This window comes from Centruroides vittatus, unplaced genomic scaffold (genome assembly GCF_030686945.1).
Source record: "Centruroides vittatus isolate TY-2023 unplaced genomic scaffold, ASM3068694v2 contig_8, whole genome shotgun sequence".
Lineage (NCBI taxonomy): Eukaryota > Metazoa > Arthropoda > Arachnida > Scorpiones > Buthidae > Centruroides > Centruroides vittatus.
The window spans coordinates 377,083-393,957 of NW_027122517.1; the positions used below are offsets into that span (position 1 = coordinate 377,083).

At 32.2% G+C, this 16,875-nt stretch overlaps 1 protein-coding gene across 1 annotated transcript in view; it reads right to left on the minus strand.

Annotated features, from left to right (window-relative positions):
• Positions 1-16,875, minus strand: part of LOC136981990 (fat-like cadherin-related tumor suppressor homolog) — a 461,240-nt gene that overhangs the window by 141,749 nt on the left and 302,616 nt on the right. The window contains 1 exon segment of the mRNA XM_067278416.1: positions 14,062-14,301. Within this exon segment, the coding sequence (XP_067134517.1) occupies positions 14,062-14,301 (240 nt within the window).

A 16,875-nucleotide genomic window follows, 5' to 3' on the forward strand; every position in this document is an offset into this window, starting at 1 on the left:
AATTAACAGACATTACATTCCTTCTTGGAACACCACACTTATTTCTCCCTTAAGATAGTCTGTATATTCTGTTATTACTTGTATACCCAATACAAAGTTCATTTTGTACTCGATTGTAGAAAAATTAATTCACACCTTAGATATCATCTCCAGCAAAAAGTTTAATAATACTAAAACATTTTCAACCTAACTTGCTAGGTCTTCATCAATTGAACATTTCAAAATAAAACATATTTGAATAAAAAGAATATTCAATATGTTCCAGTAGAATATAACAAATTATAAAATTCCTAAACAAACAGACAATAAAATAATTATAAATTAATGAAAAATAATATAACAAAAATTAATAATAAATATTTAACAAATCGAAAAAAATTACAAAATAAAATAATAATGTAGAAGTGCCCATTAAAGGGCAGTCAAGTTAGAGCTCATACAGAGACTTCCATGTGATAGATAGCAAACCCGCATCCCTGTAATTAGTAAAGGTAGAAGTTCTATTGGTTTGTACTGTAGTTCTATATTTCTAAGGTGTTTAAATGCCTAAGTGTGTTGATGTCTTTAGCTAGTCTAATGATTGTAGCATCTTCTCATTTGACCTGTACTTCCTGTTGGGTAACACATGCTACTAAATGTTGTGTTGCAAAGATTTTTATTGATGATATTGTGAGAATCTGAACTTTAACGAAAATCAGTTGTTGATTTTGTCACACCTACTCAATAATTGTTGTCATCTACTACCCAAGAACATCTCAATTTACATTTTCTCGATGGCGAAAGCAATGCTTTCCTGTGATCCCTCGACTGTGTGTCACCGATTTAAATAACTTAATTGATGACTGAAAGAAACAGTTGCTGCCTATGCAAGAAGTCACAACCCGGTCTATAATGGGAGTCATCGCCTGTTCCTCTAGGATTAAAGCCCTCAAAATTTTCTGTCTGTGCCAAATTGTACTCGATTAGATCTTCACCCTTGACCGACAGTGCTAGTGAGGACAAACCTTCCTAACAATCTTAAACCAGTCTTTTCCAATCCAGAACCTTCCAATAATCTTCCAGAATGATAACAAATGAGACTCTTGTTTCCTTAGTCTCAACAAAATCTACCATCACCTTGTAGACATCCTCAACTCCAGGTATTTATAGACTCATGAATCAATGTAAACTCTCTCTCTCAAGAAAAGCAGAGGTATCTAGACTTATTTTAGCTCAATTTTTTATAACTCATTTAATTATTGTGTATGTAACTTTGTTACGCAGCTTCTGTACTCTCTTTTGCTTGTTTATATTAAATATGTTAAGTTTATTTAAATGGTTGTAGTAACTTGTGTATCGCCAACACCTTATCAACAACCTTGCTAACCTTCCCATTTGCTCTATCTAGAAGACCATCGTCCTTCAACACAGTGAATGGGACTGCCGTCCTGATATTGGAAAATGGGTTAAGCTTTGTTCCTAAACTCTGACTTCTCACAAAGGTATTATATTGTAAGAGGTACGACGCAAAAAGAAAAACACATACACGTGTTGATCAATTAAAATGAATTTAATTTTGCATTGGATATAAATATTACAAATTCTTTATAGATTCCTGCTGTTCCTTGGTGTTCATATCATAACAGTAATCTGTGTAGTTCAGTTCCGTTAGACATGCCACCCGACAATAATACTTAACTTAACTAACGTGCACGAATTTTAATCAGACTTAACACTAATAAAAAGGGATAGAAGAGATAAAGGGAAGTAAGAAAGATGATAGGACAGATGGGTACCCAATTTTCAGTGAATATTCAACGCAGATCCTCATCTCGACAAACAATGCTCATATGTTCTCCTCTTTAAAAAAAATGACCTTTTCTTAGGATTTGCTTTCAGGTCTGGATTGGATTCTCTTCTCGATCTACTCCTTAAGGCCCTCTTCCACAGCATTTGCCAATTTCTGACTCACGAGGTGCGCTGCCACACATCTTTCTCCTTTCGTGTCCAACCAAAAGTATCTTCACTGGAATGTCCCTCTTCCCCTCCAGCCTCGTCGCTGTCTATTGTTTCTTCTCTACCTCCTGGTGTGCTATGGGTAAGTCTGAGTTCTTGGAAGTTCGAGACAAAAGAACAAAGAAAATTGGAAGGAAGGATAGATTTATAGAAATAGAATATAAATTAAACTAAAAAAACTATACAGAATAAAAATGTGTACAGCCACAATATGTGCAAAACCATGTATTCATTAATTACATACAGATAGTGACTACAGTAGAGACTCGTAAATCGGCACCCCGGTAATCGGAATCGCCGGTAATCGGCACGATTTTCAGTGTCATGACTGTGTCGTGCCGAATCGAACGTTTTTGATACTAAATTAACTTCTAAAGTATAATTTTCATGTTTTTATATTCTTCAATATATTTATTTTGTTTGTACAAAATGCAGAAATAATTTTTAACGATACGATAGCCTCGATTATTATTATAAAATTTTCGTTAGGCTTGAAATCGACGAAAATTCAACACGAAGCAACACGCAACAGAGAAAAATTTGAACATCGGACAGGTTAATATATTTTTTCGTACATAATACGTAATCGAAACAAATCCCTAATCTGAACAACCCCAGTCCCCAATTGATTCCGATTTTCGGTTCACTACTGTATTTCTATTTCTAGTTAAATTTTAATTAAGAAATTGATTAACTATTCAGTAATTACTTTTGAATTAGTGACATTTGCATGGTGACACTTTGCAGTGGCATCTTGGAAAAAGTGTTATATTGAATAACACGTGAAGTTGATGCTATTTACAAGTGTTTGCAGTTGTTAAGAAGGCCTAACAAGTAGAGACAAAGTGATTCAGGTTTCCATTCGACAACATCCGTTTTCCAGAGTGGGTCAGTTAGCGTGAGTCATCCTGGACAAGTTGAGACAGGTGTGCCAACCAAGATGGACCCAAACGAAACCTACTGACCCTGCTCCAAATTGGATGGCCAACAAATCTGGAAATTGGAGAAAAAAGAAGGCTTAAGACTATGTTGTTGGTAGCCATCCAGAAGCATTGCTGTATATACTGTAAATAGTTGTAAAATAAATGGACTTGATCTGAGATAAATGAGTTGTAAGGTGTTCTTTCTAACAGATCACAAATCCTGAAATCAGATAGCACAACCCAAAATTTACTGGCACAGTTGGCAGGATTGGAAGGAGATTCCCACACAGTATCAGAAGAAGACTCCGAAAGCAAAGAATACCCTCATCAGAAAGACTTAACTCCAACCCAAGGACCAGGATGAGAAAACACAGATGACTGCAAAAAGTGAGCCCAGGATCCAGATACGAAAAGACAGATATTCACAACCCAAAGAGAATCACCAGCAGACAGTCCTAGGTAGATTGCCTTTCCTTTTTGCATAGAGATGCCAAGGTGTGAGAAATCTCTGGAATTAAGGGAAAGAGAAAGAGACAGAAATGAATCGAAGGTATCAAGCATTTAGTTCTCTTTCCATAGTAGAGTTGATAGATGGATACATAGCAGCTAACCTATGAATAAAGCCATCTAATTTGTTTGCAGAGCCATCCCATGCAAGCAAGATATCACCGACACATTAAATAAAAAATTAAAGGTCTACAAAATTCTGTTACAACATGTACTCTCACAGGGGAGGAAATTATTTACATTGGGGCTACTACTAGAATGCAACAGTCCCATATCCTGGAACATCAAGATGATATTAAAAACAACAGACTAGCAACTGAATTATCTAAAGGGTACTAGATCAAGGTTATCTACCATTTTGGGCACACATCTAACTACTATCACACTACTTAAACAGCACAATAATCGAAGAAAGTTACTTATATGGGAAAACCTCTATACGTCTGCACTAACACCGCACAATACACTGACCATAGAAATCATGCAATTGTGGTAACCTTATTCAAACGATTTAATTTGTAATTTTGTACTCACATGTGCACCACAACCATATATGTCTTACTAAATTGCTTTTTAAGGATTTTTGGAAAATATGACATCAATTACTATGCAATTCTATAATTTTTCAAAAATATTTCAATTTAATTTCAATTTATTCTGTATTCCATCCACATGCCTTAGATAATTTGAAAAAAATCTGTTTGATAACTAAATGTTTGAAAATTGATTATTTTCAATTTCTTTTTCACCTGAGGATGGTGGCTGTAAGCTGCTGAAAGTACTAACAAACATGTCATAATTACACTAGTAAATCATGATTGTAACAATGCAACACTGTTGTGTTAATTATTTTATTTTTTTGTTTTATTTTTTAGAACAGTAAAAGTGTTCAGTGAAATGAACTTAATGAATAAATGAGAACTAGCGTTCCAGAATTCCTTTTTACAGATTAATGGTTGCATTCCCTGAAGACTAAGAGGAAAGTGGATAGAGATAAGGTATGATTCTAGTTGCCCAAAAACAGGTAATTACAATAAATGCAATAAAAACCCTAGTTAAAAAAATAATCAACAGAGCCAGAATACAGATTTGTGCAAAGAAGCAGCAGAAACAGTAGACGATTAACAAAGTTCATGCAAAAAGATTGTAAAAACTGAATATATACAATCTCATAACACAGTTGCTAAAATGATTCACTGAAACATACATAAAAATTACCAATAGATAAGATCTGGTAGGAACATACTGTGGTGTATTCAACCATGTATATATGTTTTATTAATTAATCTGGAGCCGTGCTTCTGTCACCTAAGGCAGTGATTCTTAACAGGGGGGCCGCGGCCCCCTGGGGGTCTGAAGAAGTTTGCCTGGGGGCCGCCAAATTTGCAAAATTTCCTTCATAATATAATAAAAAGAAACTTGATGTATAACCGAATATCATATTGAAAAGTGAAATAAGAAAAAGTTTTCCTATTTAGTTTTTTTTTATTTATTTCTTATTTCTTCCTACATACAACTTTGCTAGTACATAAGAAATAAATGCAAATATGCTACTTACACCCCAGTATTTACTTCTTTTATTCCAAAGTAATTCTAAGAAGCTATCAATGCTTAGAATTTTGAAAATAATTAGGAAAAATAGTAGGCTTTGAAAATTTAAATATTTTTACAAAAGATATGCAAAATCTTTATAAGTTGTGGGTGTTTTAGCATCGACTTTGGATCGATTTATCGACATGTTTCTTATTTTATTTTTTGTTAAAAATTAATGAGTTTTCATGTTTAATTGTGAAGTTTGAATGTTATTTAAATAGAAAATGAAATAATAAAGTTATGATTTACAATTATTATATAAAAAATAAAGCAATAATAAAAAAATCAATTTATTATAGATAATTTAACAAATATAAATTATTATTAAAAGAAATGGGGTCACAAAAAAATTATGAAATATTTGGTGGGCTGCGAGTATAAAAAGGTTAAGAACCACTGATCTAAGGCAACGGTCGGCAACCGGTGGTCCGCGAGAAAATTTGGATGGTCCGTGGAGAAATTTGGACATTGTTCAACTGAAGGTTACGCAAAGTATTACGAAAGAAATGCAAAATGCTTAGTTGCTTTTTTTCACTCTTTGGGGGTTTTATTTGAATTTGTAACAAATACGAAGTGACTGTTATCAATAATGAACAATAAACAATATTGTGAGTGCGATTGTCGTCCTTCGTGGAAAAGCACTAAGAATGCATAAAATTATTTCAAACATGCAGCAATGAACTTTAGGCTTGCATTAATTTATCATAATTAAACACGCAAGTTTCATATTAATATAGTAAAATTAAACTTTTATGGTCATTATTATACTACAGACTTTGTATCGTTTAAAAAAATTCACGATAGTGGTCCGCGGGATTCAAAATTGTGAGTTTAGTGGTCTGTGAGGTCAGAAAGGTTGCCGACCACTGATCTAAGGGATATCCTATTTAGCAAAATCAAGTCCCCAGAAAAAAAAAGAAAACATATCTTAGAGTTAGCACACCTCACTATTTTTTCATCAATATTTAACTTCAAAGGTATTACTTACATGCAACAGAAAGGAGTAGCCATGAGCACTTGCCGGTTCGCTATGTGAGATGCTACTAACAACACTAGAAGAAGGAAGTGTTGCCTAAATACAAAAAGCAAATGCTAATGTATGCTCGATACGTGGATGACGTGGTTATATTATGGAAAGCTATATCCAACATACAGAATTTTATTAAGGACATAAATGATAACAGATTTGGCCTAGAAATAGAACTCGAACAGGAAAATGATAAGATGATACATTTCTTGGACCTATCCATACAAATTGACAACCAAGGAGACTTCCGCACTAAGGTATATAAGAGACCCACCTACAACCCTACATTTATTCCCTGGATCTCCCATGACCCCTCTGCATATAAACTTGCAGCCTTCCGTGCACTCATCAAAAGAGCCTATTTGCATTGTAACACCACCAAAGACAGAACAGATGAGCTGAATTATACATATAAACTAGCCAAGAATTACAGGGTTAATATTAATGCAATTATCCGCCAAAGCAAGACACCTCGCATGAAAAGTATTCCACCCGTTACTGAGGGGTTCACAGAGATAGAATATAGGGCATCACTGTCTAACATCTTTAGACGTATCAGAAAAGCCACGAACGAAAGAATCATATTTAACAGGAACCCTACCATCTGCCAGCTCTTAAGATCCAATAAAGACAAGGCCGACAGAAACGCACTTCCTGGGGTCTATGAAATCCCTATTATGGACACACGGCGACAAAATAAATTGGTGTATATTGGAGACATAGGAAGATCTATCAAGGACAAGATAGCAGAACACCAAAGAAATGTAAGAAGTGAACGACCATGCACATTGCTGGCCACCTATGTGTTGGCCGACTCCCAAGAGGTCAAAGCAAAGTGGGACCAAGCCAGGTTTTTAAAGTATTTCAAGACATTAAGCACTACCACTACACAGAGGCATGGCAGATCTGTAAAGCAAACCATAAAGCTCTCTCCATCAACTTCCAGGAGTCCACTAAAGTCTCTGCAGCTTGGCGTTTAAGCTTAATTTAAACCCATGTAAACAGAAGAAATCGATAGTACAGCCTACGATCTTCTTTAAAACAAACAGCGCAAAGGCTTTTAACCTTACTACTTTATATGGGACTTCACTTGATTATACATTATATTTCAAGAATCTCTGTTTTGTATATTTTTTCACTCCAATCCCAATGTTTACTGTTAGTTTTATTTTTTATTTTTATTTTTCCTTTTTTTCTTCTTTATTTTTCTTCTCTCTATTTTGCATGCATATCATAATATTAGCTATTTATTAAGATGACGCAAGTAATTTTGCAATGGAATATTGTTCAAAAACGTTCTAAAGCTTTTTTTTTTGTATTCGTACTGTCTTTGAATTTTACAATGTTTTTCTTGACAAAGGTCTTTTAACAGGACCGAAAACGTTTGAAGTTAATAAATTTGGCTGTACGTTTAAAGGTTTTTGAGTATGTGTTTATCATTAATTAATCTTTTATGTTATCTGTAATCTCTTCATCTACCTAATTAACACGCACTATTTTCCCTGTTCAACTCTCCCAACCTATGTGTGTTTTCTGGCGCGTTTTGGGCTTGAAGGGGTATTTGACCTACGTCATAGTGTAGGAGGACTAATGTTGATAAAGGAGTCAGAGAAGAAAGGGATAAGGTGTGAGATGCAGAATGACGATGAGGAAGGAACCCGAGGAAGACTCAGTCAGCAGAGATTCAAAGAAGTTGTGTTAAAGAACTGGCATATCATGAGATAAAGAAGGATTTGTATATGGATATTTCGTCTTGTCGAAAGGTGGCCACATGGTCAGGTTGTATCCTCTAAATTAACTGTGATAGATGTCACAAATTGCCCAACTTGCTAGACAAAGAAAAAGGGGTCCCCTTTTAACATAATCTTCCTATCTTCTTTTTTTAACCTAAATAACATTAGTTTTAGTTTAATTTAAGTTAGTTTTAATTAGTAATATAAGACAATTGAAATGGATTGTGAACTGGCCTGTTTCGGGACTCACACGTATGATTAGATCTATGAGCATTGTTAACAAGGAGAAATAAACAGTTACAACTCTGTATTTAAAAGAAAAGGTAAAGTGTAATATTATGGACAGTTTCGAAATCCGTAATTTAAGTTGACTGGAAACAAATAGATAACATTACTGTATATCTGAAAAACGTGATATCCATGGTGTACTATTTATATAATGTGGTTCTCATTAACCCGACACACCACACTTTCAAAAGTTCAAAAATCATTAGTTCAAAATACACTGAAATTTTTGAATCCAAACTGAAAAAGTACTAGCACATAATACACCAGACTTAACAGTAATGATAGCAGAGTTGAAGAAAACAAACTGAAAAATTCATGGAATAGAAAATTGAATAACCAAATATCAAACTCAGCATTTTTAAAACACTTAATGAAACATTAAACACCTTCCATCACTCAGAAATGTTTATTTAATAAAACACTAGCATTTTCAGCCTCATGAAATATGCCATCCTCAGGTGTAATTAAGTTCAAATGTATTTTAAAATTGTAACGATTAAATGTTTGAACATTATACATTCAAATTTAAAATGAAAATAATAGATAAATTAACAAATAAATAACAAAATACAATGTACTAAATACACCGAAGCAACAACAATATAAATAACATAATAAAATAAATAAAATAAAAACAAGTAGAACGGCAAGGCCGTATCTGAGACAAGACTTTGTCTCGGAGACTCGCTACTAAGTGGAATCACTTCAACACTCACGGCTAGTCTCGTTCTCATTCTCCGATCATCTTTGGTATCACCAGTTTTGAGTGTGTTCATTCAAACTTCACCGGCCACGACTACGAGGTCATCCACGATGTATTTTCAGTGAAATTAACCTATCAAATGTTGAAATTTCTCTCCGTTGCATAACGCCCCAGGTTGAATTTTTGTCAATGGAAAAATTTCCCGTTTTTGAAAAAATAATGGTGGCTATTGTATTGTTCGCAATTATTTTTTTATTTTGCACAAATGAAATATATATATATTAATAAATGTAAAAAGAAAAAATAATTCTATTTTGGAAGTTAGTTTTAATATAAAATTATAATGACGTGCCATCTAGTTTCAAAAAGTTCCGATGACGAAACGAGATATCTCTGGTAAATTGGTCGAGGTTAGCATGTGGCGACCAGAAATATGTGGGGAATAACACGGAACAGGTAAATGGGATTTTCAAAGATTCGCTTGTCAAAATTTGATTTCGCAATATTCGTATCTCTGACTTACCAACCAGCAACGCATGCACAAATCTTGCACTACTGCCTGTTGTATAGTGTCGCCATTTTGTATTTTATTGTGTTTCAATTCTCAGTCCTTCGACTACCTACAAGTCTGGTTTTTTTTTTTATGCATGCATGATTTTGGCACCTAATACTCTGTGCCAAATTTCAATTCCTGACATGTACTCCTTCATACCTGTAAGCTAATAAGACAGCAGGCAGTACAATTTTATAAACAAGACAGTTAGACATTAAGACTATTCAAAATGTATTACACTTTTCTAGCGTAATTTCAATGTCTCAGAGTAATGTTTGTATCTCTCAGAGTAATGTACCCTAGAAAAGGGTAATAACACTTTTCTAGAAGCACTGGTCAAGTAGAAATTTAATTTTCATACTTAAAAAATTTCAAAGAAAGATGTATGGAGACAAATACACATTTGTTTCTTTTGTTTTGTTAAAAAGTGTTAAAGGTCTAACTACATACACTTGTAGGTGCTTGGTATACTATACAAGATTAAATAAAACTCAGCTGCTAAAGTTAAAAACTACTGTCCAACAAATTTATTATGGTTAAAAGCCATCACATGTTCTGGATATTAACTAATAACGAGGGTGGTGATAAAAAATTAAAACTTTATTTTTCATTATAATTTATTTATCTTTAATCATCTTATATAAGTAGATAACAAAATTATTCATCACATACAGAAATGTAACTTTGTTACTTTTCAACATTTAATCATTCAGGAAAATCTGTTACGATGCTCAAGATTTCAACGTTTTCTAACAACTAATTTACTAAAAATAATTACTTTGTCAGTAACCTTTATTAATAAGTCAGTCGTTTTTATGAGAATCAAGAATGTTGCAGAGTTATTTTTGGTGATTGTTTTCAAACAGATTATCAACGAAAACCGAGGTATCACTGTAAAGTGTACACCCATGTACCTAGCATCAATATGCATTATTTCTTTAGTTCCTGTTGTCCTATCCTAGAATCCTCCAGTTATAGGGAAAAACAAAATGGTTTTAGGCTAAAACTTTCTCCACCGAAACTTATGGCAGGATGAGTAATAGCATCAGAACACAGGAGTTTTACCCTAGATTTACCCTAAATATAAGACTACCCGAAACATTACTCTAAGAGATTGAAATTACTCTAGAAAAGTGTAATTACCCTAGAAACAGCAGCACTGGTCAAAAATGAACACAATACAAACTCCACAAGTTTTTGCAATGTGCCAGTTGACAAGATTTCGCATTTGGAAATAAGGATATTATTGAATCAACAGAAGAGGGTGAGTTCTACAAGTATTTAGGGTTCCAACAGGCTAAACTAACAGAACATACACAAATAAAGCATAAATTAATTAAATAATACCAAAGTAGGTTAAATGCTATTGTCAGAACAGAGTTAAATGCAAAACACACAGTTAAAGCAATAAACACGTATGTCATCCCAGTACTCACATATTCTTTTGGAGTTATACATTAGACTAACACAGATCATGCAACTCCAAAGGAAAACAAGAACAACACTTACTAAGCAAAAACATTACCTCTCTAAATCTGCCACAAAAAGATTAACCCTTCCATGTAAAGATGGTGGACGTGGCCTGATTGACATAGTTAACCTCCATTACAAACAAATACAGTCACTACGAGAGTTTTTCCACAGAAAACAAGAAACATCACAGTTACATAAAGCAGTAACTCTAGCAGACTCAAATAACACGCCATTAAACTTACACTCATGTCTTACGTACACAACACAACATATAAAAAGCATAGACACCATTAAGCAATCGTAGGCTCGAAAGGCATCCTTATGACCTGGCCCAGGATTTGTTGACAAAACTGCGTCAAACAGCTAGTTAGCTCGGGGTTGCCTCTTTGGAGAGATAGAAGGATTCATAATTACCATACAGAATCAGGTCATAAATACTAAAAACTACAGAAAACACATACTCAAAGATACAACACTCGCAAATGACACATGCAAAAAATGTTACATCATGCCAGAAACTATACAACACATTACTTGCTGTGCAAGCTCTTGGCACAGACAGATTATTTACATAGACACAATTAAGTAGCAAATATAATATACCAAGAGCTTGCAAAAAAACACAAATTAGTAGACATCCACAAACCATACTACAAATACATAACACAGACAGTATTGGAAAACAACACACACAAAATGTGCTATGACAGAGCCATAATCACAGATAAAACAATTTACCACAACAGACCAGACATCACACTCATTAACAAACACAATAAAATCACATACATTATAGACATATCCATTCCAAACACTCACAATATACAAAATAAATTCACTGAAAAAATTAGCAAGTATACAGAATTTGCCCAGGAAATAAGGCATCTGTGGAGGATGGATAGGGTGCTTATTGTACCTGATGTTCTCTCCTACAGGTATCATACCACACATACTACACAAAAGCCTGGGAACATTACAATTGAATAGAAATACATATATCACACTACAGAAGGCCACTATATTAAATACATGCCACATTGTTAAAAAATTCCTGAAAACAGACACTGACACTGACCTCCTTATTTAATTTTAGTTTTGTTATGGTTGCTATACCTTGACTCTGGTCCAGCATAGTACACAGCCACCAGTGTCAACAGAGTATAACCCACTAAACCCAACATAGTAATAGTAACAACTGCTATACTAAAAACTAGAAAAAATTTTGATATGAATGATGTCAACTAAAACAGGTTATAAAGTCAATTTCTCAGCTTTGAATAAAACTGTCAATAGAACTTTTTAAACAGAATCTTCTAAATAGTTCTTTGAAAGTTATTATATGAAGAGGTGAATATCAGGGAATATTTATTACATTTGAAAATATAAGTTCAAATAGAAGTATGTAATAAATTTTGATTAAGTATAAACTGATGCTTAGAAACTGAAAAAGAGAGTACTAAACATAAGACAAACATACTTGTATATTTATGTTTTGGTGGTATTAAGAAAAAATTGCAATGGCAGATAAATATGCCTGTAGCACATGAAATAATTTTCATAGTTTCTAAAGACCCTCTTGGTAAGTTTAGACAAAGGAAAGCTGTTTGATAAGTTTAAAATTGCAATTCTTTTTTATCTTCACGACTAGGTGCATTAATAGAAACAAGGCATTTTTACATCATCTTTATTCTGGATACGCATTTTGGGCATAAGCCCCTCTTCTGTCGGCTGCACAATAAGACACATTATAAATTTCTTACATTACAATGTTTTATCACGACAAGTTACAACATACCACGACTTGCGGAATTTTCCTCAGATGGTGTTGACACGTATACATTCCGTTTAAAAATCACATATTTACACGTAAAAATTGTTAAAATACCATTGCAGTTTAAAATATATCTAAAATTTTAAATTACTATTACAGTGAAGGCTTCATGATTTAACATCAAACATCAACCAGCACATACTCTTGACATCTGTGTTAGTGGAACCTTTTTTAATCTCATTGGCATATTAACATTTCGTTAAAAAAGATTATACTGTAAATTGATGTTTTTAATTGTTATTAAGACATTCTAATTATTACTATCATTATTATCATAATTGTTGTCATTATTAATATTATAGACATTATTACAATAGTTTTAACCAATTATCATGGATTTTAACACTCATGCTTTTATTGTTGTTATTGGCTTGACTTTTCATTATTTCATAACTTTCTTTGAATTTCCATTTATACCAATTGGTTTCTTTGTAGGATTTTCACTTCTTTGTTTATATTACAGTTATTTATTGTAATTTATCCTTCTACACTTCAGATCTGCGATGTGTTCCTTTAGGCATGTTTCTACTTTTTTTTTGTTTCACCTATGTAGTTTTTAGGGTTCTTGCAGGTACACGGTATTGAGTAGACTGCATTTTTCGTGCTATATATCTCTGCTATCTTGTCGTTTGGTTCACATTTGAATTTTTGTATTCCTTTCCGTAATTTTTCATAGGTCTGAGCAAATTTTGTATTCACTTTGTCGAAGTCTTTATTTATTTGTTCGAAGAATCCTTTGATGTAAGGGAAAGCTATATATTTTAGTATGTGTTACTGTTTCTTGGCTTAATTTGGTCATTCTTAATTTTGATTTTCCTTTCCCATTTTTGTATTACCCTGTTTGGGTAGCCGTTTAGTTGAAATTTTGTTTTTAGTTCTTTGATATATATGTTTCTGTTTCGAATTGCACTCGTCCTGCTTATGATTTTTTATATTCCATATTGAATATGTTTTCCTTTATATACTGTGGAGTATTTGAATTATAGTTTATGACTTTCTGAATTTTGCTTGGTTTTTTATATGGTTTAAATTCTAGTATTTCTTTTCTGTTTTATTACAATACCAAGATAGAAAAAGAAACCAACACAGAAATAAACTATCTTAAATTTAATTTCCTTATTTAGGTTATTTATTTTGTATTCTATTTCCTCTATTTTTATTATTATTTGGTCATATAAGTAAACGACATAATTATCTTATACGACCAAACAAAAATATGTAACAATAATGAGTATGTAATAAATTTGCAAGTTAAAATCAGCAAATAACCTGCATTGTTGCAGAAACCTACATCTACTTTCAAATTTACTTTCAAACATGATTCTCTGTAGTTAAATTAGTCATACAAAATGACAATAGTAAATTTATAGTTTTAAAATATTTAAGCAGTTTAAATACAGAATCTATATATTTATTATTTAATACATTAAATTACCTGTATCCTTATCAGTGGCATGAACTTTTGTAACAAGCGTACCAACTTCTGAATCTTCTAATACAGCTATAGAATAGATTTCTTCTGTAAAAACTGGAGCATTATCATTAACGTCGCCAAGTAGAATTTCAACCTGACTAGTACATTCCCAATCCGGTCTATTTTGATCTTGAACATGAGCTTTCAAATTGTAACGAGGATGTTGCTCTCTATCCATGGCTTTTGCTGTTTTCAAGAGCCCTTTATTAAATTAATATAGGCATTTTTTAATGTATTGAAATTATCATTGAAATGTTATTTAAATCAAAAATATAAACTTAAAAACTTAAAATTGTAAACTTAATACAGTATACTCTTGCTAATCAAGTACTTAATAATTCAGCTTTTAATAGCTGAACTATTAAGGACTTGATTAGCAAAAGTATTATCTTTCAATTATCTAAGATACCCATTCTGATATACAGGTATCTCTTGTACAACATGGCATTTCTATGACAGATTTTGTTCTAACATTGGTGGATAATTGGGAATATCCCCCATACAACACAACTTCTGGTTTTGCTCTAACATGATTTGGGAAAGCTTCTGTACAAATTTTCACAAATTTTCAGTGCAAATTCCTATATTTGATACCTGTTACCTCAAATTATTCCATGGATTTTAGAATATTGAAATTTTCAATTTGATTTGTGCCTCTTGTCAGGTTTACTTTAATGAAACTGATTGTGCAATTGTTTTCTTCCTTATCCCAGCTTTCCAATCAACCGGGTGTCATTGTCGTTGCTTTCAGACTTCAGCCTTGAAACTCATGCTGTGTTTTGTTTTTATACATTAATCTTTGTTTCTTTGTAACTTATTTAAACATTTTTGGTAAATGTTATTAACCTTAACAAATTACTAATGATTGCCTTTAAAAAAATCAGGTTATAATTTGGCTAATTAAATGATTAATATAAAGTAATTTGTCACTTGAGTGAGGTGTTAGGTGCAATATCTTAACTAAATTAATAATTATAATTTTTAATAAATTAATAAATAATTTAGAAAATTCTGGAATAAAAGAACTGACCCTGGGTGGGGCTTAAACCCGCAACCTCCGCTCGCCATGCGATGTGGAGGTATTAATTTAGTTAAGAGATGGCACCTAACGCCTCAGTCTAGTGACAAATTACTTTATATTAACCATTTAATTAGCCAAATTATAGCCCGATCTTTAAGGCGATCATTGGTAATTCATTATATACTCATCAGGCTTAGAGACATTTGTCATCTATGTTATTAACCTATTTTTAATTGTAGGTAAGTAATCATTCTCAAAAATGACAAATGAAATACAGCAGTATTTCAGTACTTAAACTGTTCCCAAATGAAACAATTTGGTACTCAAACACAAATTATCACTCAGTCTTGAGTGAACAAATGCAAACTGATAGAACAAAAAAGGGGAAAGAAAAGTAGAAGCGCTGCCAACCATTTCTTCCTCAATCTGTCTTAATTTTCTTAACATGTTTACTAACTCAGCTAGCTAATCTTTTAAACCCTAATAGATCTAAGTATTAGGTATAGACCTTAAAAATACATTTCGATTAACTTTTTAAAAATTTTTCCACATTTGAGGTTTTTACTTCTGGTTTGGGTTGTGCCATTTTATTTTTTGTGTGTAAAGAAACAAAAAATGATTTTTGTCCAAAACAAGTTTTTTTGTATGTTATTAGTGAAAGACACTGTTAATAAAAAAGAAAACTTTTATCTACATTGGTCAATTTTCAAATTTTTTCCTAGCTTACAATCATACATGTATTGAAAATTTCAAAAAATCTGCATATGTTACAGTAATAACAAGTATAAATATTTGTCATTATAATAATATTTTAGCCAATGAAGTATTTGAAAGATTGTTTGATTAATATTTAAAAAAAGTAACTTAAATTTGACAAATTTAAATTTTTATTTTTGGTTTGCACACCATTTTAACTGTAATGGAATGCAACATGCAGGAGGCTAACTCACAAATATCTTTTCATTTTATGCCATTTTTTGTACTTTTATGTCACACTGTATGTTATTTATACATTTTTCATATTTTTCATGCATTTGTCTGTATACCAACATCCCACCTATAGTTCTTGTTTTCTTACTCTTTCATTTTGAATTTTACTGTGACTAAATATTTCATTTTAACACCTTCTCTGCGGAATTTTTCAGAATGTAACGTACTATATACCCGCAGAATACAAATATCAACTTCAGATTAGACAAATTCCAAATATTAAACAAATATGCCATTCTCCAAAAAAGATGTCCATTCTATACAAATTCTCAAATTAAAGACTAATTTGCACATTAGTACCTAATATTACAAATTATGTATTATGTTTCATTTCTTAATAAATAGTAATTCTGACTTTATAAACAGAAAAAATTGTTTTTATTTATTGAAACAAATTAATCTTGATTATATCTTTGAATTGTGCAAAATAATTATTTTATTTGGTTATCCATTCAAATTTGTCTACATCCTTTCATAAGCAACATAACAGAATGCAACAGATATGCAGCATTGAATGCAACATACAGGAGAATAATCCACAAGTACTGATTCTTTCCTCAGAATTCTTATTTATATATATTTTTTTGGATATGTCGAAGTTTTTCAAACAGTATAAAAAATTATTATATGCTAACGAATTAATTCATATCAGACACACAGAAATGCCATCTTGTAATAACATCAATAATTGGATAATTTATTACTTGATTGCTTCTAGTTCTCTCTTTTAATACAACAAACTTAGATTGCTCTAGGAATCTGTT